At 41.4% G+C, this 27443-nt stretch overlaps 1 protein-coding gene across 6 annotated transcripts in view; it reads left to right on the top strand.

Annotated features, from left to right (window-relative positions):
- MYLK (myosin light chain kinase) overlaps positions 1–27443 on the top strand; it is a 186959-nt gene that overhangs the window by 29803 nt on the left and 129713 nt on the right. For all 6 annotated transcript variants that reach the window (XM_021709465.1, XM_021709469.1, XM_021709467.1 and 3 more), the window contains exon 2: positions 15688–15895. In XM_021709465.1, the coding sequence (XP_021565140.1) occupies positions 15688–15895 (208 nt within the window). The remainder of the gene's footprint in view (positions 1–15687; positions 15896–27443) is intronic.

Here is a 27443-nt window from a genome sequence, read left to right as displayed (position 1 = left end):
AATCTCTTTTCTCCTTTCTCCCCAGCCCCTGGCAACCACTGTTCTACCGTCTGTCTCTATGAATTTGATGGCTCTAGGTCCCACACATAAGTGGAATCATACAGTATTTTTCCTTTAGACTGACATTTCACTTAACACAATGTCTTCAAGGTTTACATGTGTTGTAGCATGTGTCAGAATGACCTTCCCTTTAAGGCTGAATAATATTCCATTGTATGGATGTACCACATTTTGCTTAGCCATGCATTTTTCAATGGTCACTTGGGTTGCCTCCACTATTTGATTATTGTGATTAATGCTGCTATGAGGGCTGGGTGTACAAATATCTGTTCAAGTCCCTGCTTTCCATTTTTTTGAGTAGATACCCAGAAGTGGAATTGCTGGATCATATGGTAATTCTATTTTAATTTTTTGAGAGACTGCTATTAACATTTCCACAGAGGCTATGCCATTTTATATTCCTACCAGCAGTATATCAACGTTCCAATTTCTCTATATCCTTGCCCACACTTATTATTTTCTGTTTTTTTCTTTTAAATAATAGCCATCCTTACAATGAGTTTTTAAATTAAAAAATGAAAACTTATAAATCTATGAAGACAGCAAGAATAGGGAGAGACAACAGCAAGTGAGAGATGTCAACAAACTGGACAAATTGGTGAATGATAGAAAGCAAGTATAGACCATTGGCCGAGCTGGGTTTTAGCTTTCTATGTTGTGCCATGCCTGTTGTTAGGGGAGTTGTCAACGATAAAAGTAAACCTGTTTGTGCCATAGAACTCCTGAAAAGGCTGAAGAATTGGAGGATCAAATGCGTTCAAAGCCTAGGTCATGAAGTAAAGCTGAAAACAGGAAGACTGATTAACAATCAGGTAGAGAGCAGTTAGGCCTCCAAATCGCCTTCCATAGTCCATGCACCAAGTCCCTGCTCTTCCCCACACCCAAGAAGGCTGGAGGTTCCTCTGTGGAGAGGCTGAAGCTGATCAGCTCTCACCTTCTGAACACAAGGTATAGCTGCAGGCAGTGAAGGTGTTATACTCAGAAGGGAGAGGGGCTGAGTGAAAGTCAACATAGTGAAATAAGCGCTGCCCCACCAACCATGATCTTCCTTCATTCACCGTCCTAAATGCTGGTAGTCAGACTTAATTACTAAACCCATTTTCCCACCCCCAACAAAGCAGAAAATTGGAAGATTCCTCTTTGTGGAAACTGATCATCTCAAGAGAAAAGATACTCAGATGTTGATTGTGGGTTGTTTTTTTTTTTACTCAATCTTCCTGCTGTGAGGTCTAACAAGTTGACAGTCCCGCCTGTGCACCTGGAACTTCTTATTTCCTCACTTACCCATATGGAAAATCAGTGAAGGAGCCTTAGATGTCCAAGGAAGTCTCAGTTATGGAAGAGATATAAAGAACCAACAAAGGAACCAAGTAGAAACAGAAGACTGTAAAGAACAGAGAACGTCAAAGAAACTTTATCTCACCTCAGAGATAAGATGTTACATATATTCAACAAGAAGAGGAGACAATTCTAAACAATTCTGAAAAGGTGTGTTTTGAAGTTAATAATAGACAAAATAATAAATTCAATGGATTGGTTGGAAGATAAAGCTAAATAAATACTCCAGAGAGAATAAAAAAGACCAAAGTGGAAAATAAGTGTGAAAAGAAATGTCAAGGATCGGTCAAATGGGGCTAATATCCTACTCATTGGCATTCCATAAAGAGAACACAGAGAAAAACAGCAGAGAGAAATTATCAAAACACAAACATTCCTCAAAACTGCAACGTGCATTGCCAATAACGAAAGTATCTACCAAGGGTCTGACCGGGCAAATGATTAAAGATCCACACCAAGTCAAATCATCATGAAATTCTAGCCTATCAGGATGAAAAGAAGATTCTAAAAGTTTGAAAGGAAAATATGCACACACATACAATACACAGGTCATAGATGAAGGATCAGGGGGGTCAGCTTGGCATTATACCTTTCAACACAATGCTGAATGCCAGAAGAATTGCCTTCAAATGCCATGAAGGCATCTTAAAGATTCGAAAGAAAAATGTTCCATTTAAGATTTCACGCCACTTAAAATACCATTCCCTAAAATACCATTCCTAGATAAAGTGTTAGTTGGGAACGAAGGTGGAATGTTGATACTTTTGGAATTTAGGTCTAAAAATTTTAACTTTCCATGCATTACTTCTTAGGAAACTACTAGAGAACATGCTCTACCGAAATGACGGGCATACAGTAAGAAATTTCCAAGACAGTGACAGAATGTCCCAGCATCACTATGCATCAAACCTGAAAAACGTCGAGTTTAGATTGAAAGAGCACGACAGAATTTTTCAGAAGGGATACCTCCAAAGAAGAAAAAAATAAAAGCAACTGATAAAGTAACTGATGGATTTGATCACTACTGAGAAGAATTTATTGTTCTCTTGAGATGTTTGAGTCCTTAGAAAACTAAGAAAACCAAAGTAAAGTAGTTATTAACTCTAGAAACAATAAAAAAGTTCAAGAAATTTAATTGTAATATGCTATGTGGCTTGGCAATGAGTAAAGTTAAAATCATGATGTCATTATTGAGGGGTAGGGGAAGGGTTTATTTGGGGAGATTTGAGAGCTAAAGGCTCATCATATTCCGTACAGAGAATTTAAGATTGTCTTAGTCCATTTAAAGTTTGTACTGCTATAACAAAATATCACAGACTGAGTCATTAATAAACAATAGAAATTTATTTCTCACAGATCTGGAGGCTGAGAAGTTCAAGACCAGGGCACTGTTTCCAAGATGGCGCCTTGTTGCTGCATCCTCCAGAGGGGACCAATGCTGTGTCCTCATACAGCAGAAAGCGAAACAGGGCGAACTCCTTTCATTAGGCCCTTTTATATAGGCACCTAATCCCATTCATAAGGCCAGAGGCTTCATGACTCAATCACCTCCTAAAGACCCACCTCTTTACACTGTTGCATTAACAATTAAATGTCAACATGAATTTTGGAGGGGTCAAAGACACTCAAACCACAGCAGAGATTATGTCTAATATTAAAAAGAATAAAGTAGTAGTTGTGTAAGGCTATTGTTTAGAAATAATGAAAGGAAACACCAGAAGAAATGAGTAGTAGAGTTGAAGGTGATTACCATCAAGGAAGTGGAAATGGGGGTGGGAGGCCTGCTTTTTGTTATGACTTATAGTACCAATTGACATTTTAACCATGTCTGGGTATTGTTTTGGTGAGAATAAAAATATTTTAAGAAAGATTTTTTTTTTAATTTTTAGCCTGATGGTCAGTCAACACTGACATTGCATAAGGAACAACTTTTGGTTTCCTCTCTGACATAATTCTCTGTGCAAAACAGGTTGGCTTTGGGCAGCTGAGGGCATGGGGCAGACATTCTGCCCTAAAGGGACATCTTTGTGCAGTGGTCAGGTATTTCCCGACAGTTGCAGAGATGATCTTCTGGCTGTATGGATGTAGGTGGTATAAAAGATCCTGCTTTCATAGTCCCACCTACCCCACCATCTCCTTAGCCACCTGCCACCTGGGAGAGCCCAGGAAGAATGCATACTTTGTGTAGCTGGCATGTGTGTGGATCAGGTGTTGGGTCACAGAGGTAGGCTGCAGAGACCAGAAATTCTGCAGCTAAGTCAAGGAGAGCAAGTCATGATGTTCTCAGAGAGCCCTCATAGGACAGAACAATCTGTGACTAGTGTCTGAGTGTTGGGGCACTCAGCCTTTGCTGATGGAGGGGTAACAATCTCTGAGTTGTTTGGGGAGCAGCCCTCTGCTTCATCTGAAGTATATCTGTCTCTCATTCTCCAGGTCAATCATGACTGACTAGAAACTCCAGATTTACTACCTCAGATTTGTTTCTTTCCTACACCCATGCCCCCTTGAAATTCCAGGGTTGCATTAGTCAGTGAGGCAGAAATCCAAGGGATGGTCTCTGTCTCCAAGGTGCACATGGTATTATGGGAGTGGAGTGATGGTGTGGTAAAACTACAGAATGGATATTTGTTTTAAAGTGCATTGTAATGATATGTAAAAATGATGATCACTTTTCAAATTGAGTTTAACTCCTTAAATAAAAATAATAAGCCAATCTAACCAGAGCAGGTATTCTTAGTTGAAGTGTTAGGTTTTTACCTAGTTAAGAGTGTAATATGTTGAAGTTTTCTATAAGAATGCAAGTTGTATAAGATGAGGCATTCCAAGCCCACAAGTTCACATGTTCTGGTATTTCTTAGGACAAAAATAGTTGGAGGTCTCGTTCTGTTGCCCAAACTGGAATGCAGTGACATGATCATGGGTTACTGCAGCTTCAGACTGCTGGACTCAGGCATTCCTTCCACCTCAGCCTCCTGAGGAGCTGGGACTGCAGGTGTGCAACACTATGCCTGGCTAATTTTTTGATGTTTTTGTAGAGATGAGGTTTCACTATATTGCCTAGGCTGCTCTCAAACTCCTGGGCTCAAGCAATCCTCCCACCTCACCCTCCCAAAGTGCTGGAATTACAGATGTGAGCCACCATACCTGGCTAGATTCTAGGGCACCCTATTATAAAGAATTACTGACTTTGAAGAAAAGAAGATAGACTCTAACCTTTAGAATCTATTAATGTCATGTACATGTGCTATCTCATTTAACCATAAAATCTTCCATGAAGATGTATTCATGTCATCCCCATTTTGCAGTTGTATAAACTGAGGGCTAAATAAATAACTTGCTCAAAGTCAGGCAGCTGATTATGCAACCAAAGTCTACACACAGGTCTGTCTGACTCCAGAGGCCATGTACCTTCCTGGATTAGGTGGGACTCTTGTTTGCAGGAGACAGAAACCAACTCCAGCTAGGTTAAACAAAAGAGATGAACCCAGCATCCACCACAACTGTGTCAGGCAATGTCTCCATTTCTTCTCTTCACTTTATAGGTAAACTCTGTTCCCCAGATAACTTCCTCCTTTTGGGTGGAGGCAAGAAAATGGGTGGTGAGTGTTGGGAGAAGCTGGCCGCCAATAGCTTCAGGCTTACATCTTCCTAGTTTTGGGTGCCTGTGGAAAAAGACAGCTTTGGTTTCCCCACATTCAAATATAAAATTGCAGAGAAAATCTCGAACGGGCTGCTTTGGATCACGTGTCTGTTTTTTGAGACTAAGCACTTTGACTAGGAGGCAGCTCACCAACTGGCACCCTCACCAGACTCACAGGCAATTGATAGAAAAGGAGGGAGCAATTCCCCCAAAGGAATGGGTATGCTGCTTATACTGGAAATGGTGGGCAGGATATCCTGAGCAAATCTAAACCAAACCAAGCCACAGCATTACTTTGTTAAGCCTTTGCAATGCCACATGCCTCTTTTTAATACTTTAGTTAGTCTGAGAGTGTATCTTAACTTGGTCACAGAAATTGGAGAACTGCCCCAAGAAAGTGATCTTCCCAGGTCTGCCTCACCAGTTGAAGACATGGTGTCCGTGGAGACCCACGGTGAGAGAGAATAAAGCCATAATCCCAGAGCTTTGTGTGAAGGTTCCTAGTGAGGCTGGAATCCCACAACCATCCCAGAATACTTGGGAGTTCAACCAGGACACTTGTTTTTGTATGAAAACTATGAATTTGGAGGAATAAGGAAAGCAACAACATGAGAGGTTGCCCGTCACACTTAAAATCCCTTGTCTTTATTGGGCTGTTTCAAAGGGTTTTAGATGCTTGTATTATTAAAAGGAATCTAAAAGTTACATTTGTTGATAAGGCTGATCTAGATAAAAGGAAATAGATCTTTTTGTTGGAACGGTTCAGAACAGTCTGAGGTGCAACCCCCGGCTGCCAAGCTATAACCTGACATGTGCACAAGGTGATAGAAGCAAGTCTTCAGACTTCAGATATAGAGGTGTGGGGATTCCTATGTCCCAGGTCCTAGGAAAAGAAGGCATGCCATAGGAAATGAGACTGGCTGATCACAGAGAGACTTGGAGTAACTATCCCTGGAGAATCCCACGGCGCTGTTGAGCCAGTCAGAGGAGTGTTTCTCCGCATTCCGGTTTCAACTCCACAGATGCACTCGTATCCTCGCTGCTTCACAAGTTGGACTGGGGATGGGGAGCGTTCAGCAGTTTAAGCCTCTCACTAATTGCTGTTTTTAGCTGGTATGATCTCTTCCTGGTGGGTTCTGTGGGTTCGGTTAAGGCTTTTGACTGTCGGCAATGGGATTGTTCAAAGCCTTAATTAAGTGCCTGCCTGCCTATGGGGCTGAGTGCCAGCTGCTGACACAGACACAGGCCCCGAAGCTTGGTCATGCCCTGCCCATGGCTCACGCTTCACACTCTTCACCCTCATGACAGACCCATGAGGTAAATTGTATAGACATTTTTTGTGGTCTAGCTTGTTTGGGTGTTCATGTTTTCTTTCTTTTTTTGTGCCCATGTCCATTTATTATCTGAGTGAGCTTATGCTTGGAGATGAGGCAGGGTGTTGATTCTTCAGCAAATTCCTTAGTATCATTGGTTTAATTTCCTATTATTTTTCAATTTTTGATTACTAGTCCTGTTCTAGTCTTTTATCACAGGAGAATTTATTTACCATAAAGGAAAATGCCTTGTAACAGGGTAAGTTCAGAATAATGTACTACGGGCAGGCAGGCAATTATGAGTATATAGCCAGTAGTGTTGCAGAATCAGGCTTTGTCAGCCAAGATAAGACGTCCATCTGAGGGATTTTCTTCATGTCCTCTCCTCCAAGCCTAACCTTTTCCAGCATTGATTCAATTACTCAGCAATTGAATAAATACTTATTGACATCCCCTCAAGTTTGTTGCTCTCAGTCTTAAAGATTTCTCATCAGATGGCTCACATCTTTGTGTATCTTCGCAATCCCTGGCCTCCTGCTGGGAGTCTATTTTTCTCCCTGGCCTCAGCTCAATCCCAATTCCTTTCCTTCTGGTCTTCTTCCATCCCTGATGTGGGCAGAACCTCAGTTCCTTCTTCTTGCCCACACCTAGCTGACAGCTGACCCATTGCAGCTGTGCCCTGCAGCTGTGTGGGCTTGCAGCGTGTACACTGGGTCAAGCCCTGCCAGGAACAAAAGACACACAGCAGATCATCAAAAGCAGCAAAACCACTCCCAGAGAAGTGCTCAGAGAAGGCAAATGTGTTGCTTTGAGTCTTGGAGGCACTGTGGGGACAGAGACCCTGCCACTGTTCTGGGCTCAGACTGTGGTAGTCTGTCCTGGGCAACTCGAAATGGGTTGGAAGTCCTTGACACAGGTTTGAGAAAAAGGCTTAGTGCACTTAAGAATGTTTCACTTTTAGTCGTTAGGAAAATCTCCATACAGGATTTGCTTCTGAAAAATGCCTCTCTACTGAGACAGGTAGGAAGAATGCGGCATCCCACAACCCATCTTCCTCCTCAGCCATCAGCAAACATAGAATAAGCCCCATTCCTTTTAAAGGCCTTCTGAGGCCATAAAGGTTTTTGAGGACATTTTATGGAACTGGAGCACAGTTTTACTATTTAAAATTATTATAGAGGTTATGGTTACTATATCTTTATTTTTATGACAAGTTGTTGGTTATGCCCTTGATTTATTTGATACCAGGCTTTTGTTCAAGAATACAACCTCTAATTAAATGTGGTTACTGTGGCAAAAATATGATTCTCTCCCCAGAATGACCCTCTTTGGGGCCATTTCCAAAGCTCATTATGGTGAAAACTCAGAGCTGCGTATTCATGTTCATGAGCATTTCTCCTTGTGGTTACTTGGTTTTCCCATATGAAGGATTAGAGGGTACTAAGGCTGTGGGTTGGACCCAGAGGAGCATAGAGGGGAAAGGAAAGAATCTTCCCCAAGAAACTAAGTGGGTCACGATTTAAAACCAAAATACTTCAGAGATGTATTGGAAGGAATCTTAGATATCAAGAGAAGGAATCTTTACTCTTTAATAAAAGGAAGGAATTACAACCCAGAGAGGCTAGGAAGCCAGACGAGGCCCAGGGGTCTTAGGCCCAGGCTCTCATGCTATGTCTCTACCACACTGACTCTCCCAAGGATATCTTGGCACATACCTGGCACCAGTCCTGCCCTACTTTAAATCCAAAGGAATAGCCCAAGACTTGCTTATGGTATGACTACATCTTTTCTGAGCCATATGATGTTTTCCAAAAGTGGGGACAGATACTGCTTTAACCGATAAGAGGTTTAGGGTCTGTTATTAGAAAGACATGTTCTACTTTGGGTTATACAGAACTTGTCTCACCAAAACATGAATTTATGATGAGGCATGGAGACAACCACTCAACTTGAAGAGCAAAATTGTGGTCTCCAATCTATCACATAATCTACCATGTGAGATCACTAGCAAACCATCCTCTTCTTTTCTTTTTTTTTTCTTTTTTTTTTTTTAATCTTAAATATGTGGGGTACAATTCAGGGTTAGGTATACAAATGTTCATTATGCAGGTACTCTTGTTGATGAGGTATGCCCCCCACCCCTGGCAGTTTCCCACTACTGCCAATCCTATCCCTGCCTTCCTCTGGCAGTTTCCCACTACTGTAAATCCCTTTCTTACAGTATTATGATAGTTGTTCAAGGTCCACTTACAAGTAAGAACATGTGATACTCGGTTCTTTGTTTCTATGATAGATCACTCAGTATTATAGCCTCTAAGTTCATCCAAGTTGCTGTGAAGTTCATAATTTTATCCTTCTTTATGGCTGTGTAATATTCCATCGTGTATATGAACCAAATGTTTTTTTATTCAGTCCTCTTTCAATGGGCAGCATGGTTGTTTCCATGTTTTTGCTATTGTGAATAAAGCTGCTTATAAACTTGCATGTGCAGATATCTTTTTCACAGAGTGATTTGAGTTCCTCAGGGTATACTTCCAGTAGGGGGATTGCAGGGTCATATGGAAGGTTGATTTTTAGATCTTTTAGAACTCTCCGCACTGTTTTCCACAGAAGCTGTACTAGTTTACACTGCCACCAACAGTGTAGAAGTATTCCCTTTGTGCCACACCCTCTCCAGCATCTGTTGTTTCTTGAGTTATTGATGATGGCTATCCTGACTGGAGTTAGGTGGTATCTCAGTGTGGTTTTAACTTGCATTTCTTAGGTGACTAATAAGGCTGAGCATTTTTTCATGTATCTGTGGGCTGCTTGTATGTCTTCTTTTAAGAAGTGTCTATTCATATCTTTTGCCCACTTTGTAAGGGGCTGTTTGTTTTTGCTTTTTGGCATGTTTGAGTTCCTTGTAGATCCTAGAAGTTAGAACTTTGTCAGATATATGGTTGGCAAATATTTTTTCCCAGTCTGTGGGCTGTCTCCCCGCTCTCTCAATGGTTTCTTTGGCTTCACAGAAGCTTGTCAGTTTGATGAAGTCCCACTTGTCTATCTTTTCTCTTATGGCATGAGCACTTGGGGTTTTGATCAGGAATTGGTTGCCAGTTCCAATTTCCATAAGGGTGTCTCCTGCGTTTTCTAAGGTTCTTATAGTTTGAGGTTTTATATTTAGGTCTTCGATCCATTTAAAGTTGCTTTTTGCATATGATGATAGGTAGGGGTCTTGTTTTAATCTTCTGCATGTGGTCAGCAAGTTTTCCCAGCACCATGTACTGAATAGGTTCTCCTCTCCCCATTGGGTTGATGGTGGAGGCTTTGTCGAAGATGAGTTGGTTGAGAAATTAATGTTTCTGGAATCTCTATCCTGTTCCATTGGTCTATATGCCTATTCTTGTACCAATACCAGACTGTTTTTATTATTATAGCTTTATAATAAAGCTTAAACTCTGGGAACATGATGCCTCCCACTTGGTTTTTGTTTTTTTGTTTGTTTGCGTGTTTGTTTTGCTGAGGATTGTTTTGGCTATTCGTGGTCATTTTTATTTCCATATGAATTCCTGTATTGTTGTTTCCAGGTCTGAGAAGAATGTTGCTGGTAATTTAGCTGGCATTGCATTAAATCTGTAGAATGCCTAGGGTAGGAAGAACATCCTAACAATGTTGATTCTTCCAATCCATAAGCATGAAATATTTTTCCATTTGTTTGTGTCGTTTTTTATTTCTTTGAGCAGTATTTTGTAGTTTTCGTTGTAAAGATCTTTCACTTCTCTGGTTAGGAATATGCCAAAGTAATTTTTTTGTGGCTATTATGAATGGGATTGTGCTTTTTATTTGGGTTTCTGTTTATTTATTGTTGGTATATAGGAATGCAACTTACTTTTGCATATTTATTTTATAACCTGAGACCTTGCCAAAGTCCTTTATCAGTGCAAGGAGGTTTTTGACAGATTCTCTTGGGTTTTTGAGCTATAGAATCATGTCATCTGCAAAGAGGGATAACTGAACAAAACAAGAGATATCACACTCCCACACTTTAAACTCTTTTATAAAGCTACAATAATAAAAACAGTACAGTATTGGTACAAAAACAGGCATATAGACCAATGGAACAGGATAGAGATTCCAGAAGCAAAACCTCAATTTCTCAGCCAACACATCTTCAACAAAGCCCCCATCACCAACTGGGGAGAGGAGAACCTATTCAGCAAATGGTGCTGGGGAAACTGGCTGACCACATGCAGAAGATTAAAACAAGATCCCTACCCATCACCATACACAAAGATCAACTCTAAATGGATCAAAGACCTAAGTGTAAAACCTCAAGCTATAAGAACCTTAGAAAATGTAGGAAATACCCTTATGGAAATTGGAACTGGCAACCAATTCCTGATTAAAACCCCAAGCACCCATGCCATAAGAGATAAGATAGACAAATGGGACCTCATCAAACGGACAAGCTTCTGCAAAGCCAAAGAAACCATCAAGAGAGCAGGGAGACAGTTCACAGACTGGGAAAAAATATTTGCCAGCTGTATGTCTGACAAAGTTCTAACATATAGGATTGACAAGGAACTCAGACGTGCTGAAAAGAAACAACCCCATTACAAAGTGGGCAAAAGATATGAATAGACAGTTGTCAAAAGGAGACATACAAACAGCCAACAGATACATGAAAAAATGCTCAGTCTCGCTAGTCATCAAAGAAATGCAAATTAAAACAATACTGAGATACCACCTAACTCCAATTAGGATGGCTATCATCAATTACACAAAAAATATCAGATGCTGGAGAGGATACCGTGAAAAGGGAACACTTTTTCACTGTTGATGGTAGTGTAAACTAGTACAGTCTCTATGGAAAATAGTATGGCGATTTCTAAAAGATCTAAAAATCAACCTTCCATATGACCCCGCATCTCCCTACTGGGAATATACCCAGAAGAACTCACATCACTCTATAAAAAAGGTACCTGCACACATATGTTTATCGCAGCATTGTTCACAGTAGCAAGAACATGTAACCAACTGCACTGCTCATCAAAAGAGAACTGGATTTTTAAAATGTGGTACACATAAACGATGGAATATTATGCAGCCATAAAGAACAACAAAATCATGAACTTCACAGCAACCTGGATGGACTTAGAGTCTATAATATTGAGTGATTTTTCACAGAAAAAAAAGAACTGAGTATCACATGTTCTCACTCAGAAGCGGACCTTGAACAATTATTGTAATACCATAAGAGAATGATTGGCAGTAGTGGGAAACCGCCGAGAGGGGGAAGGGAAGCAGGATTCGCGGTAGTGGGAATCTACCTAGGGAATGGAGGGCACATCTCATTAACAAGGGTACCTGCATAATAAACATTTGTATACCTAACCATGATTTGTACCCCACATCTTTAAAATAAAAAAAAATTAAAAAGGGGGGGAAGAGGAATAATTTAACTTCCTCTTTACCTATTTGAATACCCTGATTTTCTTCTCTTGTCTGATTGCTCTAGCTAGTACTTCCAATACTATGTTGAACAGGAGGGGTGAGAATGGGCATCCTTGTCTTGTTTCGCAAACCATCCACTTCTTCAGACCTTTTTTCTCGGCTATAGGGGCCTAATAATATAATCGACTTTGTGAGCTGTTGTGGACACTATTGGCAGCCCACCTAGATGTCCTTCACCGGGCCCCTTCGCAGCTGCATGATTGTTGGTGAGGGCTTACAGATAGGGCTCCCTGAAGCACCATCTTAACTTCCACTTCTGGGTAGCCCAACCAAAGACACCTCCTTTACAGTCGCAAAAATCAAGTAAGATTCTACACATGGAAACCCTCTGAAAACTAAAGTATCAATGAGTTTTTACTGTGTTCTTGATGAAGACCTTGACTCTAAAAATCCCAACTGTGGCTTCTTGACTGAAGGCCAATGATGACAGCAGATAAGGCCACCAGGGAAGGCACTATTATCACGCATCCCAAGGATGTGAACCAAGGCTTCTTCCTTCACCACCCAGGAGCCCAGGATGGTGGGCAGACAGTAAAAATGGATTGATTTGAAGTTGAATAATTTTTAGGTAATGTCAGGTAGTGGCTGAATAACTTTTTCCCTTTAGGGAGGACAAGTATTGAAGTTGCAAATCATTCAGAGCTTGGAACTAAACAAGGTCACAGAAATTCTTGCCTTTTCTTCAGTTCCAAAGTGCTATAAAAGTATAATTTGCAAACTGCAACTTGCTTAAGCGATACCAGTTTCAGCATACTTAAAAATTCCTAAATGTTTATTTTAACAGGGATTTTCAGAGGTAGGTTTGGGATATGTGTAGAAAGTGAGGAAAAAAGAGAAAGCGGTAGAGGGATGTTGTCCCTGAAGTCCAGAACCCTTGCAATGACCCCAGTTAATTATTGACGCCCCAGGGCCTGATGGGCACCAGAGCTGGCCCTGCTGCAGGGGGCCAGCATGCATGTTAATGGAATGCTAGGACCTTTGGTGCAGTTAATCATTTATCTCCTCCCAAGTTCAGTACTTGGATCTCCCTCCTCTGAAGCTGACAGGAGGCTGTGTGATTATCTAGAAGGAAGACCAGCCATGCCTAGCAGGGTGCAGGAGCAGATAATGATAACTTACAGCCTTGCTATGTGGTCAGACTCCCAAGGGACTTCCCTCTGTAGGAAAGGGTTTCACATGAGAAGAAGAATGCTTTATCAGGGTAATTGATGAAGCTCTGTGCCAAGATAGGGCCACAAGATGACATGATTTTATGTGAGTTCATGATCTGTGTCACCCTTAAACATGCACAGTGTTTATTTTTATAGCTCTTTATTTCCAGTGCTACATTTCCAGTGTACCATAAAGTTCTCAAAAATTAATGGAGCACTTTTTTTAATTAAATTTTTTTTATTTTTTTCAAATGTCAGGTGTATGAATAGTTAACTAAAAGGAGAAGAGGAGAGATCTGCAATCCCACCCACCCAGAGTCAACCACTGTTGACCCATCCTTTCGTATTACAATGGCTGTGAGACCTTTTATATCCCGAGGATGTGGTCTCCTTCAACATTGTCAACCTAAGGTCTAACACACTCACCTAAGGTGAGATTGCAATGGCTTCAGGCATGGTCAACATGCCTGGTGTGGGATTGACTTCGAAATCTAAGCATTTCCTCACAGTTACTCAGTCTCTGTCATGAGTACAGTTTAAATTTTGATTGGAAAATGATTTTTCATTTTTTTATTTCAAGAAATTATAAATAAGATGAGTGATATTGATTTAGAGTTTTGTTTTGCTCTTGTTTTTTTTCTTTCTCTTTTTTTTTCATTGAAGTTTGACTACAAATTAGTGGGGGTAGAAGCCATTTTGTGAGATTCATAAGCTGGCATTGAATAAGGTGACTATATGAAATAGCCAAAGAGGAATTGTTCACTTTGGGAATTTTCACTGTTATTTGAGGCCTCCTTCCTCAGGAAGAAATCTGCATCCTGGTTACTGAGAATTGGGTCTAAGGATGAGTATGAGTTGAACATCTGAAAAGGAAACCGCACAGTCCCAGTCCAAAGACAACTACTGATGCTTTTAATGTAGTTCTTTCCTCCCTTGGTATGCTTAGGGAAGTGACTATTTGGAAGCCAAGGCATGTGTGCATGGATAGCACCACCATAACCTTGCAAAGAGGTATGAGAAGGATTATTGCCATAGGTCAGTTAAGGCTTTCTTTGTAAATGCAGTTTGGAGGTCATCCAATGAATCTGGATGTTGCTTCATCTGCATCCATTCTCTCTTGTCTTGGAGTGGATACTTGAATAAAAGTCATTGCCACCACGTTCTTGTCTTGGAGTGAATGCATGGATAAAAGCTGTTGCCACCACTGTTTTGTAATGCAAACAACTTCATTCTCAGGAAGCTTCTATGACGCCTTCTGTGCATTTTCCATGCTAAAATTCTCCAGTTCTGAGTCCTTGGATGTGCATTGGTGAGCCACTCTGAGCCCTGCTTCTCCAATGATGAAACCATTCTAAAGGGCCTGTTGTATTTCAGGTGTTTGAGGACCCTTGAGGAACTTTCTTTCTCTGAAACTCCAAGTGACTTATTTTATTGGAATTTATCTCTGCGTTTTTCCCTCTTTTGAGAGCTGTCTTCTCTCTGAATGGGTTGCTGTGAAGCTCAGATGAGTCAAGTACTCAGCAAATGTCAGCTGTGAACTATTGTTAGAGAAAGTTGAGCAGTCAATAGAACAGTGCTGCCTGTGGAAATATCATATGAGGCCTGTACACATTTGCAGCTTTTCTAATAGCCACGCTAAAAAAGCAGAAAGAAACAGGTGAAACTAATCTTAATATATTTAGCCTGACATATCAAAAATACTATTTTTTCAGTGTATAGTCAGTATTTTTATATTTTATTTTTTAGAGACAGAATCAGACAACTCTGTGACCCAGGCTAGAGTACAGTAGCTCATATGGAGTACACATAGCTCATTGTTGCCCTGAACTCCTGGACTCAAGTGATCCTCCTGCCTCAGCCTCCTAAGTAGCTAGGACTACAGGCACCCACCACCATGCCCGGCTAACTTTATTTTGGGGTAGAGATGAGTCTCACTATGTTACCCAGTTGATCTGAACTTCTGACCTCAAGTAATTCTCCCACCTCAGCCTCCCAAAGTGCTGAGGTTACAGGCATAAGCTACCATGCCCAACCCAATATTTCTAAATTATTGAAATATTTTACATTTTTTGTAGTCTTCAAAACCCAGTGTGTGATGTACACATACAGTGCAACTCGGTCTTACTAGCCACACTTCAAGTGCTCTATCACTACATGTGATTAGTGACTGCCATATTGGGCAGTTCAGGTCCTGAACCTTGCTACTCAAGGTGTGTTCCAGGGACCAGCAGCATTTGTGAACCTGTCCCAACTGCAGAATCTCAAGCTTAACCCAGCCCATAGAAGCAGAATGTGCATTTTAACAAGATCCCCTGGTGAGCAAATCACATGTTAGAGTGGGAAGCACTGGCCTAGAATTCCCATGCTCAGACCCCACCTCTGGGAATCTGATTTAATTATTCTAAGGTGAGGCCTGAGCACGTAATTTTTAAAGCTTCCCTTGATGATTCTAATATGCATCCAGGTTTGAGAGTCACTTGTATAGTGGGCTCTGAAGCCAGGATGCCTCAGGATGCTTCAGGACCTTGGGAAATTACGAAAACTTTTTGTACTTCGATTTCTTTATCTGTCAAGTGGAGGGCTGTTATGAGGATTAGATGAACTCACATATGTAACACACACAGAACAATACCTGACACAGAGTGAGCACTCATGAAATACAAGCTCTTAACTTTTCTTCTTTTTCTTGAAGGTCCGGGGTTACCCAGAGCCTCAGGTGACATGGCACAGAAACGGGCAACCCATCACCAGCGGGGGCCGCTTCCTGCTAGAATGTGGCATCCGGGGGACTTTCAGCCTTGTAATTCATGCTGCTTGTGAGGAGGACAGGGGAAAGTATACCTGTGAAGTCACCAATAGTAGTGGTGCCCGCCAGGTGACGGTGGAGTTGACAGTAGAAGGTGAGTGTCAAGAGGCGAGAAACCTGGTGGGAGCTAAGCTGTCAGTTTCCCCAAGGCCTGCAGCTTCTGCTCTAGCCTTCTCTTGGGGGATGGAGGAACTGACACGAGAAGGCACACCCCACCCCTGAACTCAGACCTTCTAGTCTAATGGGAGAGATGTGGTCCCTGCAAACAAGGAAGGTAGCCTCAGAGACAATGTTTGTAGGTATCACCTCACTTCCCTGCTTGAGATGCTCCCCACAGCCTCTCCTCACAGAGACTGAAACAAGACTTCTCTGGTGGCCTTAAGGAGCCCTGCTGGACCTGGCCCCTGCCTGGCAATCTCAATTCATCTCCTACCATTCCACATCTGCTCACCCCACTGTGGTCATACAGACTTCTGGCTCTCCATTGAGTGAGGTCGCAGGGCCTTCACCCTTGCTGTGCCCATCTAAAGAAAGGGCTCTTCCTGCAGCCTTTCACCTGACTTGACTGCTCAAGTCCTTTAGGTCTCTTCCCAGAATGTTCCCTCGTGAAAGCTGAGCTGCCAGTTCCCCCAAGGCCCACAGCCTACCTTAGCTCCCTCTTAGGGAATGGAGGAACTGACAGGATATCTCCCCTTAGAGAGCCTGATCTGACTGTCAGAACCCTATGACTTTCTATCCTCTCACCCCACTCAGATTTTTTCTTCTAGGATTTATCACTATCTCACATTACAGTATCACCTCCATCTACATGAAAACTTTAGGAGGAGACAGACTTCATCCTGTTTATTGCCATATCTCTAGCATCTAGAAAGCTTCCTGGCACATGGTAGATACTGAAATACTTGGGGAATGAATGAATAATATTAATCATCATTAGCATCATTATGAAATAATACATGCTCATTATAAAAATTGTTTAACTCAGGGAAATATATGGGAGATAAACATACCAATGTGTTAACACTTATTATTTTGTCTTTTATCCCCCCTCTGTACTTTAAAAAAAATAACCCATTCACTTTAAAACTTCTAGGAGAATTTGACCATAAGTAAAATTATTTTGTTTTTTCAGTTCAGACCAGTGACTGATGCTCAAAGGCTTGATGTCAGAAAGGACTTAGTGGTCTGTTAGCCCCTTAGAAGTAAGACAAGGTTTTTTTGGCCCTTCCAGGCCTTTCTAAGTGTTTATAAACCAGGGGCTCACACACACTTTCTCCTCTTTCAGAAGGCTGTCCTCCCAACCTTGTTTTCCGGGGACACTGTATGTGAGGTTGTGGGTGGAGGATTAAGGTAGTCAGGAAAGGTTTCCGAAGGGGCGAAGTGCACCTGGGCCAATAGTCATTCTTTGCCCTGTTTCCCCACACCATGGAAGGGCGGACAGGCTGTTTCACAGAGCAGAGTATGCATAGTTTGGATACTTTCCTTAAATTCTTTAACTGGGTGACTCACTCACTCTAATGACCTTTGAGTGCCTGTGACTGGAGCATTCCAGATGGAAAGTGGCCCCTGCTCAGAGTCTCAGGATGGGCCTCATCTCTGTTATTCTGGTGCTGTGCTTTCTCCTATGATCCTTTTTTTGATGCCCAAACTGTGTGGAGACCTACAAATAAAAATTACCCTGTCCCCTTTTCTGATTTCCTGTTTGGAGCTGGGGAAATGGAAAGAACACTGAGTTATGAGTCAGGGCACAAGGTCCTGGACCCAACCTGCGCCAATCAGATGTGTGACTTTATCTCTGGACCTCTGTTTCTGCAGAATAAAGGGTTTGAATTTAGTGGTCTCTACAGCCCAGGCTAACCTTTATTTTCTATGATCCATGTTAAAGGAAGATTGGAGTGAGTTAGGAGTGCAAGGGAGGTATATGAAAACCTATTCTTCAATTCCTCTTGTTTGTGAAGCCAGATCTGATGTCTCAACCAAACAGGAAAATTTTTAGTAGGTCATGGTACTCAGGACTGGGGAAAGAAATAAACCAGGAGAGCCGTGGAGGAATGAGAGCAGTCTAAGGCTGTTGACTTGCCCCTCCCTTTTGGCTTCAATTTAAGGAGGCTCGGGACCACTAATTAAAACATATGTATAATTAATTAAGATATAATTAAAATTGAGACATACAATTTAAGAAGTTTTCTGTCTTCTAGCCCTAGGAGATGGAGAATGGCCTAAAGGTCACAGCTTCTTTAAACATGAGTAGGCCCTGTGTACATTTTGCTTTTGCATCAGAGGCCAGTTGTAAGCTGCTGTATGGTAGGGGGCCACTCCAAAGACCTGGAAGGACCCACTCTGGTCCCTTCTGCCATAGATAAATTATTGGCTGTGCCAGGCTAGCCCAAACCCTTACAAAGGGAATCTAGCAGCCTACCTGCTTTTCCTCTGGCTCCCTGTGCTGTACTTATTACTTGGGAAAAGCAGAGGTCTAGGAATTAAGAGTGGAATTCATATGTGGAGCCTTTTAACCCCTTAGTGATCAAGTTTAGGAGGCAGTTTTGTGCAATGGAATGAAGCCAGTTCTGACACCCACCTTCAGAGGGTGGGTCAGGAGGCTTGGTGCAGAGCAAGGAAGAGACATGGTGCCTGCCCTTTGGGAGCTTACTCTTTAGTGGAAGACCACCGGCCTGTTCTCTAGTGCAGTGCTGTTCAGTAGAATATAGTGTGAATCACATATGTAATCTTAAGTTTGCTAGTAGCCGTATTTTAAAATATCAAGTGAAATTCATTTTAATAAAAGATTTTATTTAACCCAATATATTCAAAATATTATCATTTCAACATATCAATATAAAAATTATTAATGAGGTATTTTACATTCTTCAGCATCTGGGGTGTATATTGCATTTGTAGCATGTCTCAATTCAGACTAGTTATATTTGAAGTGCTCAATAGCCATATGTGACTAATGGCTCCTGTTTTGGACAGTGAAGCTCTGGAAGCTCCCATCTGAATAGAGATAAACAAGGTTTGCACAGAGAAAGAAGAGAAAGCCACGTAGATGAACAGGTAGTGAGTAGTCTTGGACCATCACAGTCATAGAGTGAGCCTTGGGCATGGGGTAGACTGAGGGGTGGCACCCAAATGACAGGGGTACCCCAAACCTGGTGATCTAAGTCTGAGAAGATCCATTGCACCGCAGGGACCAGAGAGTCACTTAAGTCATTTCAGGTAATAGAGGGTTAACTTTAAGGATGTAAGCTCAGGAGCCCAGGGAAAGCCAAACTGGGAGCCCCAGACCTCAGAAGGTTCTTACCTCTCTTATAAGATTGGTTAGTTCAAATGCATGTGCACACGAATCATCTGGGGACTCTGGTTAAAATGCATTTGTTGATTCTGTCAGTCTGGAGCAGGGCCTGAGATTCTGCAGTTCCAACCAGCCTCCAGCTGATGCTATGCTGCTGGTCCACAGACCACGTTTGGAGTAGTAACAAGAGATTCTATTATACATGTGATATCTTCAGCCTAGTACAGTGGTTCTCAGAATCACCTGGAGGGCTGCTGAACACACAGACCAAGCTGGCTCTCTTCTTCCAGGCCGCCCCAGCACACCTCCTCTGCCCCCTCAACGCTGTGGCTCCTGCTCCCTAACTCCCCACCCCTGCCATGAAATCAGTCATGCAAACCAAGGCTCCTTGACTATATAAGAGAGAGGGGCCAACCAACAGGTCACCTAGACTGTGACAGCAGAAGAGGGAGTGCCCTCTTGTCATGGGATTTCAGGGAGAAGAGTAGTGGTGATGGCTAATGCAGCTCTAGTGGTGCCACTGACACCAGCCTTCTCGGGCAACTTTGAATTTACAGGAAACGCTCCTGTGACATCTTTTTTGCTACTACCCTCTTTCGGGGACAGATTTCTCGAATCCCTTTTATCTTTTTGTCCTTTTATCCTTCGCATTTGGGTGGAATTGATGACATTATACATTTGAAGGTCCTGTCTATTTGTATTGACCGAGTTTTAAATTGTTGTGTTCCTCCAGGGTGTCTGTCATGGTACTCCTTTTGGTTTTTTGTTCTCTGATTTCTTTTGTATTATCTTCCTTTATCTAACTTTTCTGCCTCTCTGAAAGACCTATAATTATATTTCCCACTTATGTTCTTTATAAATATTTTTCAATCTAGAAAATTCCCTGATGACTCTCCTTTTTTATAGAGGTATATGCCCTATTTTTAAAAAATCCAGACAGAATCTTATAATGCTATGAGTTTTTGTCCTTTACTGTCTCATCAAAGTTAACAATATAAATGTGTTAGAGATGAAAATTATTCTTTTGCCCCACTAGTCTCTTTTCCATGAAGTATTTGTGTGTCAAGACTGCCTTGGCAGAAACCTCACTTATTTGGTATATAAAAGAGTTAGATGAAAAATTACTGGGTCTCATTCTACTCTTGAAGAATGACTTCAAAATCTCCTTGACCTTGACGCCTTCCCTCACTTATTTTCATCTTTCACTTTTCCTTTGCCTCTTTTTCCCGCAATGACATATATCAGTTCCCCTTGCCGGCCCAACTTTGATTATTTGCCATCCATGCTGCCTCCTCTTCTTCCCATGTCTTATTCTTCCACCTTCATCTCTACCCCTGGCCCTTTGTGGATTTAGGCTTTTCTCAGTTGCTCATTGTTCTAGCCCCTTCTTCATCAAATCTTATTGAATGTACTTGGGGGCATAAAGAGAAATACAACTTGGTCACTGCCTTCAAGAGACTGACCTAGACTTCATATTTTATTATTACATTGTAATTAAGATTCAACATGAGGACACATTTATAAAGTACTGACTGTGTGGTGTAGTGTGGGGGATAGAATCCTTCATTAGATCCTTTCTGCAAGGACCTAATTGGTCAGATAAGACCTCGACACATTAAATGCTAAGCAAAAGCACAGCTCCAGTCACAAGGCAGTATGGGGTTTTTTGCCAAATGATTAGCACATCAGCTCTGTAAGTTCAGAGGTGAATGAATTCCCTGGAGGCTGGAATGGTCTGGGATGTCTTCTTGGAGGAAGAGGGGCTTGAACTAGTTCTAGAAGAATGAGTCTGATTTGGATGGCAGATTGGGATTCAGATGATGGAGCTGGGAGGGAAGTGAGAAGCGTTATGGCCTAAGTTGGGGATAGAGTGAGCTTAGTGTGGAGGAGTAGACAGGTAGAGAGTAGAAGGCAATAATGCCGAAAGACATCCTCAAGCACTGTCACCAATCCTGCTGTGCCAACTCCTGCACAGCCCTCGTTTGTCCACCTTTCCATCCCCACTGCCACCATCTGGTCCTGGCTGCCATCAGCCCTTGCCTGCTGCAAAAGCTCCCCCTTCCACTCATACCTCGCTCCAATCTCCACATGGCTGCTTTAAATAACTGTTTCTAAAAAATATTTATGTTGGATTTTTGTCACTCCCTCCCTTTGAATCCTCCAGTGGCTTACTGTTCCCTTTAAATTAAACTCCCAGTCCTCAACAAGACCCTTTGGTTCTTCTTTATGTCTCTAGCCCCTCTCCTTTCCTACTGCATTCCAGCCACTCAGCTCTCCCAGTTCTTTCCAGATGCCAAGCCCTTTCTCACCTAGAACCTTGGCCAGTGCTGCTTCTCTTTCTGCTCCACCTAGAAATCAACCCTCCGGCCTCACCTCAGACATCACTGCCTCTGAGAAACCCTCCCTCACTGCCACTTAGGTGGCCAGGTTAGGAACTCTCCCAAAGCACTCAGTTCTTTGGTTATTTTTTATTGTCCTTTACTTATTATTATTTTTTAAGCGATGGAGTCTTGCTGTGTTGCCCAGGCTGGCCTTAATCTCCTGTGTTTGAGCCATCCTTCTGCCTCATCCTCCCGAGTAGCTGGGACTACAGACACATGCCACTAAACCCACCTAGTTTTTTATTTTTATTTTTATAGAGATGAGTTCTCACTATGCTGCCCAGGCTTGTCTTAAATTCCTGGTCTGAAGCAGTCCTCCTACTTTGGCCTCCCGAGTAGTGCTGGGACTACAGGCACAGGTCACCACACCCGATTTCACAGTTCTTTATACTTGTACTTGAATGTAGTTGTGTTTAAATTGTAAATCAATATTTTTAAAAGTTTTTCTTCCCCACTAGAAGAGGAAGCTCCAATGAAGGCAAAGATGTGTAACTCTTATCAGTGACTGAATCCCCAGTGCTAGGAATATAGCATGGGGCTGACCCATAGGAGGTCTTGTCTGTAGAAGAGCTCAGTAAACATTTGTTGACTGCCCATTGGGACCTCATCCATACTAAAAGACTGATCCAGTCCCTATGACACATACATCGTTAGCCAGAGCTTCAACAAGTAGACTGATGTGTACTATAAAAAACAAAATAAAATCTGAGCCTTAAGAGAAAGGCAAAGTGCTTCAAAGAGGGAGAAAGGGACATATGCTTACAGAATTTCTACAAAAATGTTATCCACGTTAAGCGATTTCAGTGATCTTTGGTTTCTTTTTTTTTTCACTCTCTTTTTTTCTTCAGTATCAAGTTTAGTATTCAACCAGAAGTTCTTGTCCCAGGCATTTCTCCAGAGGTTTTCTTAAGCCAGTGGCTTTAAATGGAGACAGTAACACCCTCTAGGGGGCACTCAGAAGATTTGTGGGGGCTCCTTTGTTTTCCCAGTAACTGGGAGAGCTGCTGGTGTTTAGTGAACGAGCACTAGAGGTACAGGATGTGCTTCACAGCAAAAATTTTTCCCCAATTTCTCACAGTCCTGCCGGAACAGACAAACCACAAATATATAAATCGGTGGTCCCTTAGTCCTTAATAATACCAAAAAAGGCTTTCAAGAAGATGTGCAAACAACCTCAATAATTTAAAAAATGTACATTATGTAGAGGGAGACTTAAAAGGAATAAAGTTATAACTTCAAAGTTATTGAAAAACTTCCTTTGCACAGTTTTTTTTCTACTAAATTAAATAGAGCATTTCTAGCTACATAGATAAAATTATGAATATAAACAGTGCAGTTATTACACAATTGCTCTGAAAATGTGGATCAGAGGAGACTTGAAGCTCAACAGATTTAGAACCAAATAGTATTAAATTAGTGGAAATACAAAAAAGTCTAGGTATTTTATTACCATCTCATTTTTTAAAAAATATCAGGGTACAACAATAATCTATGTTATAAAAAGATTATATATTGAAATTATTTATTTTGAGCTTACTGCTATTTTCATCCTAACACATAACTTCTCTATAGTCTCTTGTTATTATTACTGTTCTTTTGTTCAAATGATTCGCTGAGTGTATGTTTCAAGGTATGGTGGGATTTTTAAGACATAAAGTTTTTACTACTCAATCCCATGTCACAAAACAGAGAATTGTTTTGATACCACATAAGAAGTTTTCTTTTCTTTTTTTTCATTTTCTCTACTTTGTCAGTCTGTAACTTGCCTTGCTATATTATTTTCTTTTAAGGTTATTGTCTTCTTTTTTTTTTGAGTTGGAGTCTCACTCTGTCACCCAGGCTGAAGGGCAGTGGCATGCTCTCAGCCACTGCAGCCTCAACCTGCTGGGCTCCAGCGATTCTTCCGCCTCAGTCTTCCAAGTAGCTGGAACTACAGGCACGCGCTACCACGCCCGGCTAATTTTTTATTTATGGTAGGGACAAGGGCTCGCCAAGTTGCCCAGGTGGGTTTCAAATCCACCGGCTCAGGCAGTCCACTTGCCTCGGCCTCCCAAAGTGCTGGGATTACAGGCTGAGCCACTGAGTCTGGCCTTCTTTTTTTTTTTTTTTTTTAATATAATATATCTGCTTTGTTATTTAGCCTAACACTATTTTTTATTCTAGTATTCTGGTATTCACATGTGTGCTCTTTTATCTTTCTGTGTTACTTGTACAAATACGATTTTTGATCGTTCACTTTTAAATTCATACATGCAACCGGGCTCAGTGGCTCAGCCTGTAATCCTGTGCCTTTGGGAGGCTGAGGTGAGTGGATTGCCTGAGCCCGCGGGTTCGAGACCCGCCTGGGCATCGAGGCCTCATCGCTACAATAAACCAAAAAATCAGCCGGGCGTGGTAGCGCATGCCTGTTATTCCAGCTACTCAGAAGGCTAAGGTGGAAGGATCGCCTGAGCCCAGCAGGCGAGGCTGCGGTGGCCAGGAGCGGCCACTGCACTCCAGCAGTCTGGGTGACAGAGTGAAACTCCAATCAAAAAAAAAAAAAACAAAATTCATACATGCATTATGTGTTAATACAAGCATGCGACCATTCCATTGTCTTATAATGTGCCTGAGTATTTACATATTGAAATAGTCATGCTTGAACAGTTACATACTACAGTGTATAGTTTTATCATTTACTATCCCATATTGCCTCAATATTTTGGTTAAGGCTTAACATTTATTTTCTTTTTAAAATTACATGTATGAGTGATTAGTGGCGAACTTCGATTCAGGATGGCATTATGTATTATTTTATGTTATAAAAAAAGGGACATTTGTTTGGATAGAGTGGAGAACCACTATTTTAAGCAATCCTTAAAAACACTTTGAAGTTGGCTACACAGGCAGGGTGAGTGCTCCCCAGTTTTCTTCAAATAGTCTTGGTTTCTCCTGTTGTCCTTTCATGATTATGGATTGTGTCCCTCTCAGGTTTGAGTCTCTGTCTGGATGATAAATTATATCACCACACATTTTTAGAGGCATTTTGCCTCCTTACAGCCGATTATATTATTCACTTTTTGAGCAGCACGTTCCATCTTGATTCAGTCTTTCTATACCCGTTGACAAAACAGGGCTAGGTCCAGTTTTATCCTCTCCACTACTGAACTTTTCACTCCTAAGAAATGCCATCATTCTCTTTTACTCATCCTTGAAAAATCTCAGATAAGTCTCAAATACCTTTAGAGTCTTGGCCTTTCTTTTTCCTTGCCAACTTGATCCTGTCCTCACCAATTCTCTTAACTCACTCTTCTATATTTAGCATTTCTACCTTAATCCCCTTTCCACTTTTTTTTTTAACATGGGCTTACTGTTCTGCCAGATTTTCATACTTTCACAAAATTAATTTTGTCTTATCTGACAATTTGCAACTTCAAATTCTTTTCCTATAAATAGACCCTGTTAAGTTATTTTAGCCCCAATTCTCTTTGTGTTTTGATGTAAACTCTCTGGTGTCAGCTCACATTAAAATAAGTGTCCCTCAATTCCATTTTTAGCTGACTGCTTCATATGTTCCCTTTGAATCAAATCCTCTTACCCTGACATAGAGGTACCTCGCAACAGCATTGTTTGGCTGTTCATTGGGGAAGTGCTATCTTTTTGCTTTCGTTTTATTTTTTTTTAAGGAATAAAGGAATTCACGCCTTTTGGATAAAGATGTTTAACTCCCAAGAATTTTTAAAAAGCTCAATCTCATTTTTGTTTATTGTGGTAAAATACATATTACATAAAATTTACCATTTTAACCATTTTAAAGTGTGTAATTTTCAGTGACACTAAGTACATTCACAGTGTCATGCAACCATCACCATTATCTAGCTCCAGAACTTTTTCATCACCTCAAATGGAAACACCACACCCACTGAGCATTCACACCTATTCAATCTTCCCTCAGCCCTGGCAACTGCCAAGAACCTTCTTTCTCTATGGATTTGCCTCTCCCGGACATTTATATAAATGAAATCCTACAGCACGTGGACTTTTAGGTCTGGTTTCCTTCACTTAGCACAATTTTTCAGGTTTCATCCATGTTGTAGTACTTATCAATACTTCATTCCTTTTTATGGCTGAATAATAATTCATTGTGTGGATAAACCACATATTGTTCAACCATTCATCTGTCAATCAATCCTATTTTTATTAACTCTTTATTTCAAGATGAAATGAGTGACACAGTAGCATGGACAAGTGAGCAAACAGTACATAGATTTTCTAGGATTGTGATGTTATGTAGAGCTTGCATAAGAGGCCCTATTGACCCTCTATTTGGGTGCCAGATTTTATTTTCTTTCTCTTCCCCTACTTTTTTGTAAGTAAATGTTTTATTTTTTCTTTACTATTGTATTTATAGGTTTTAGATAATATTTTGACATATATTTGCTTGTTTCATAGATTATTAAGCATACTTTAAGAATAAGATATCTAGTCATACATTTTACTTAACTACTTATTGTCTTCCTTCTGTGTGGCATTTACATTGTTTCCAATTTTTACTGTCTCAAATAGTTTTTTTTTACTATTACAGATAAGACCAAAGAGAGCAGTTCTGTAAACTTTCTTTTCTGAATCTATTGTCATCTCCTTTGAATGGAGTCACAGAAGAGAGGTCCCTATCCAAGTCTAGAGTGTCTTTAAAGCTTATGACTCTTATTTGCTCAGATACTTTTCCAGGACTGAAAACTCTGCACTTCATCCAACCTGCCCCAGGACCCCAACGTCTTGACTGTATGTGTCACTTAGGTCCTTCCAAAACAAGTCTCTCCTTTTTTATCCATGTAGGTTAGAGTGCAGTGGCACAATCATGGCTCACCACAGCCTCAACCTCCTGGGCTCAGGTGATTCTCCCACCTCAGTCTCCCAAGTAGCTGGAACTACAGGTGCATGCCACCATGCCCAGCTACTTTTTTTTGATACATATTTTTTCTTTGTTAAGACAAGATCTTGCTACATTTCCTAGGCTGGTCTGGAACTGCTAAACTCAAGCAATCCTCTCACCTCAGCTTCCCAAAGTGTTGGGATTACAGGTGTAAGCCACCACACCCAGCCTAGAAGTTCCTTTACCCTTAGAAAATGGAGAATAGAATGGTAAGAACCAAATCAGTTATGGAATGAAAAGCTAGACATAGTTCACTTGGTAGTTAAATGAAACAGAAATATCTGTATAGTGATCACCAGTCATATGGAGACACAAATGTGATGCGGGTGTTCATTATTAATCCCTTTTCATGAAGGTTCTGGTGAAACCTTAAACTAGCAATGGCTGGGGGAAATAGTCATGATCTTCCTTCTCCAGATCTACGTTCCTGTGCAGTTGCAGGAATGTGATCAGTGCCAGAATTTAAGGAAGTTTACCCTTTTCCCGTAAACACTTGCAAATTTCCCTTAGCAGCTATCTGCTAAGTTAGAAAATGACTTTTACCCTCCCTGTGCACGCCTTGGGTAGGATTTTGTAAACATTCCTAGCTTGTAGCAAAAAGAGAACAACTTCCAGGGTGGTCGCCGTCTCAAAAATGTCCTCTCCTCCCTGTCCCCATTCCTCAAAATAAAACCCTCTCTATTTCCTGGTCACATTATGAATTGTCCCTCCCCAGCTGCAGCAGCTGGATGAGAGGTGCTGACCCCAGTTGCTTTGCTGGGTTTGCTATTTAACTGCTTCCTGCCCAGTACAGCAGCAACTCACCCAAGATCAGCAGCACCCTGTAGGATAGCGTCTAGTATAGCATCATCTCACCCAGGATTGGCAATGCCCAGCACAGCAACATCTTACCCAGGCCTGGTGGTGCCAGTGTGGCAGCACTGCAGATTCTAGGTAAGGCATGGCTCCACTGTAACTCATCTCTGGTGATCTCCCCTGCTCCATTTCAGCTTGTTGCTATTTGCTAGGTCGTAAGTGGAAAAATGGAGTGTTCATTGTGTCAGTCGAGAACAGA

The sequence above is a fragment of the Carlito syrichta genome, unplaced genomic scaffold (assembly GCF_000164805.1).
Source record: "Carlito syrichta isolate Samal-C Ts95f unplaced genomic scaffold, Tarsius_syrichta-2.0.1 Scaffold236168, whole genome shotgun sequence".
Lineage (NCBI taxonomy): Eukaryota > Metazoa > Chordata > Mammalia > Primates > Tarsiidae > Carlito > Carlito syrichta.
Note: the sequence above shows the minus strand (reverse complement) of the source record. Positions and strands in the feature narration are given on the sequence as shown.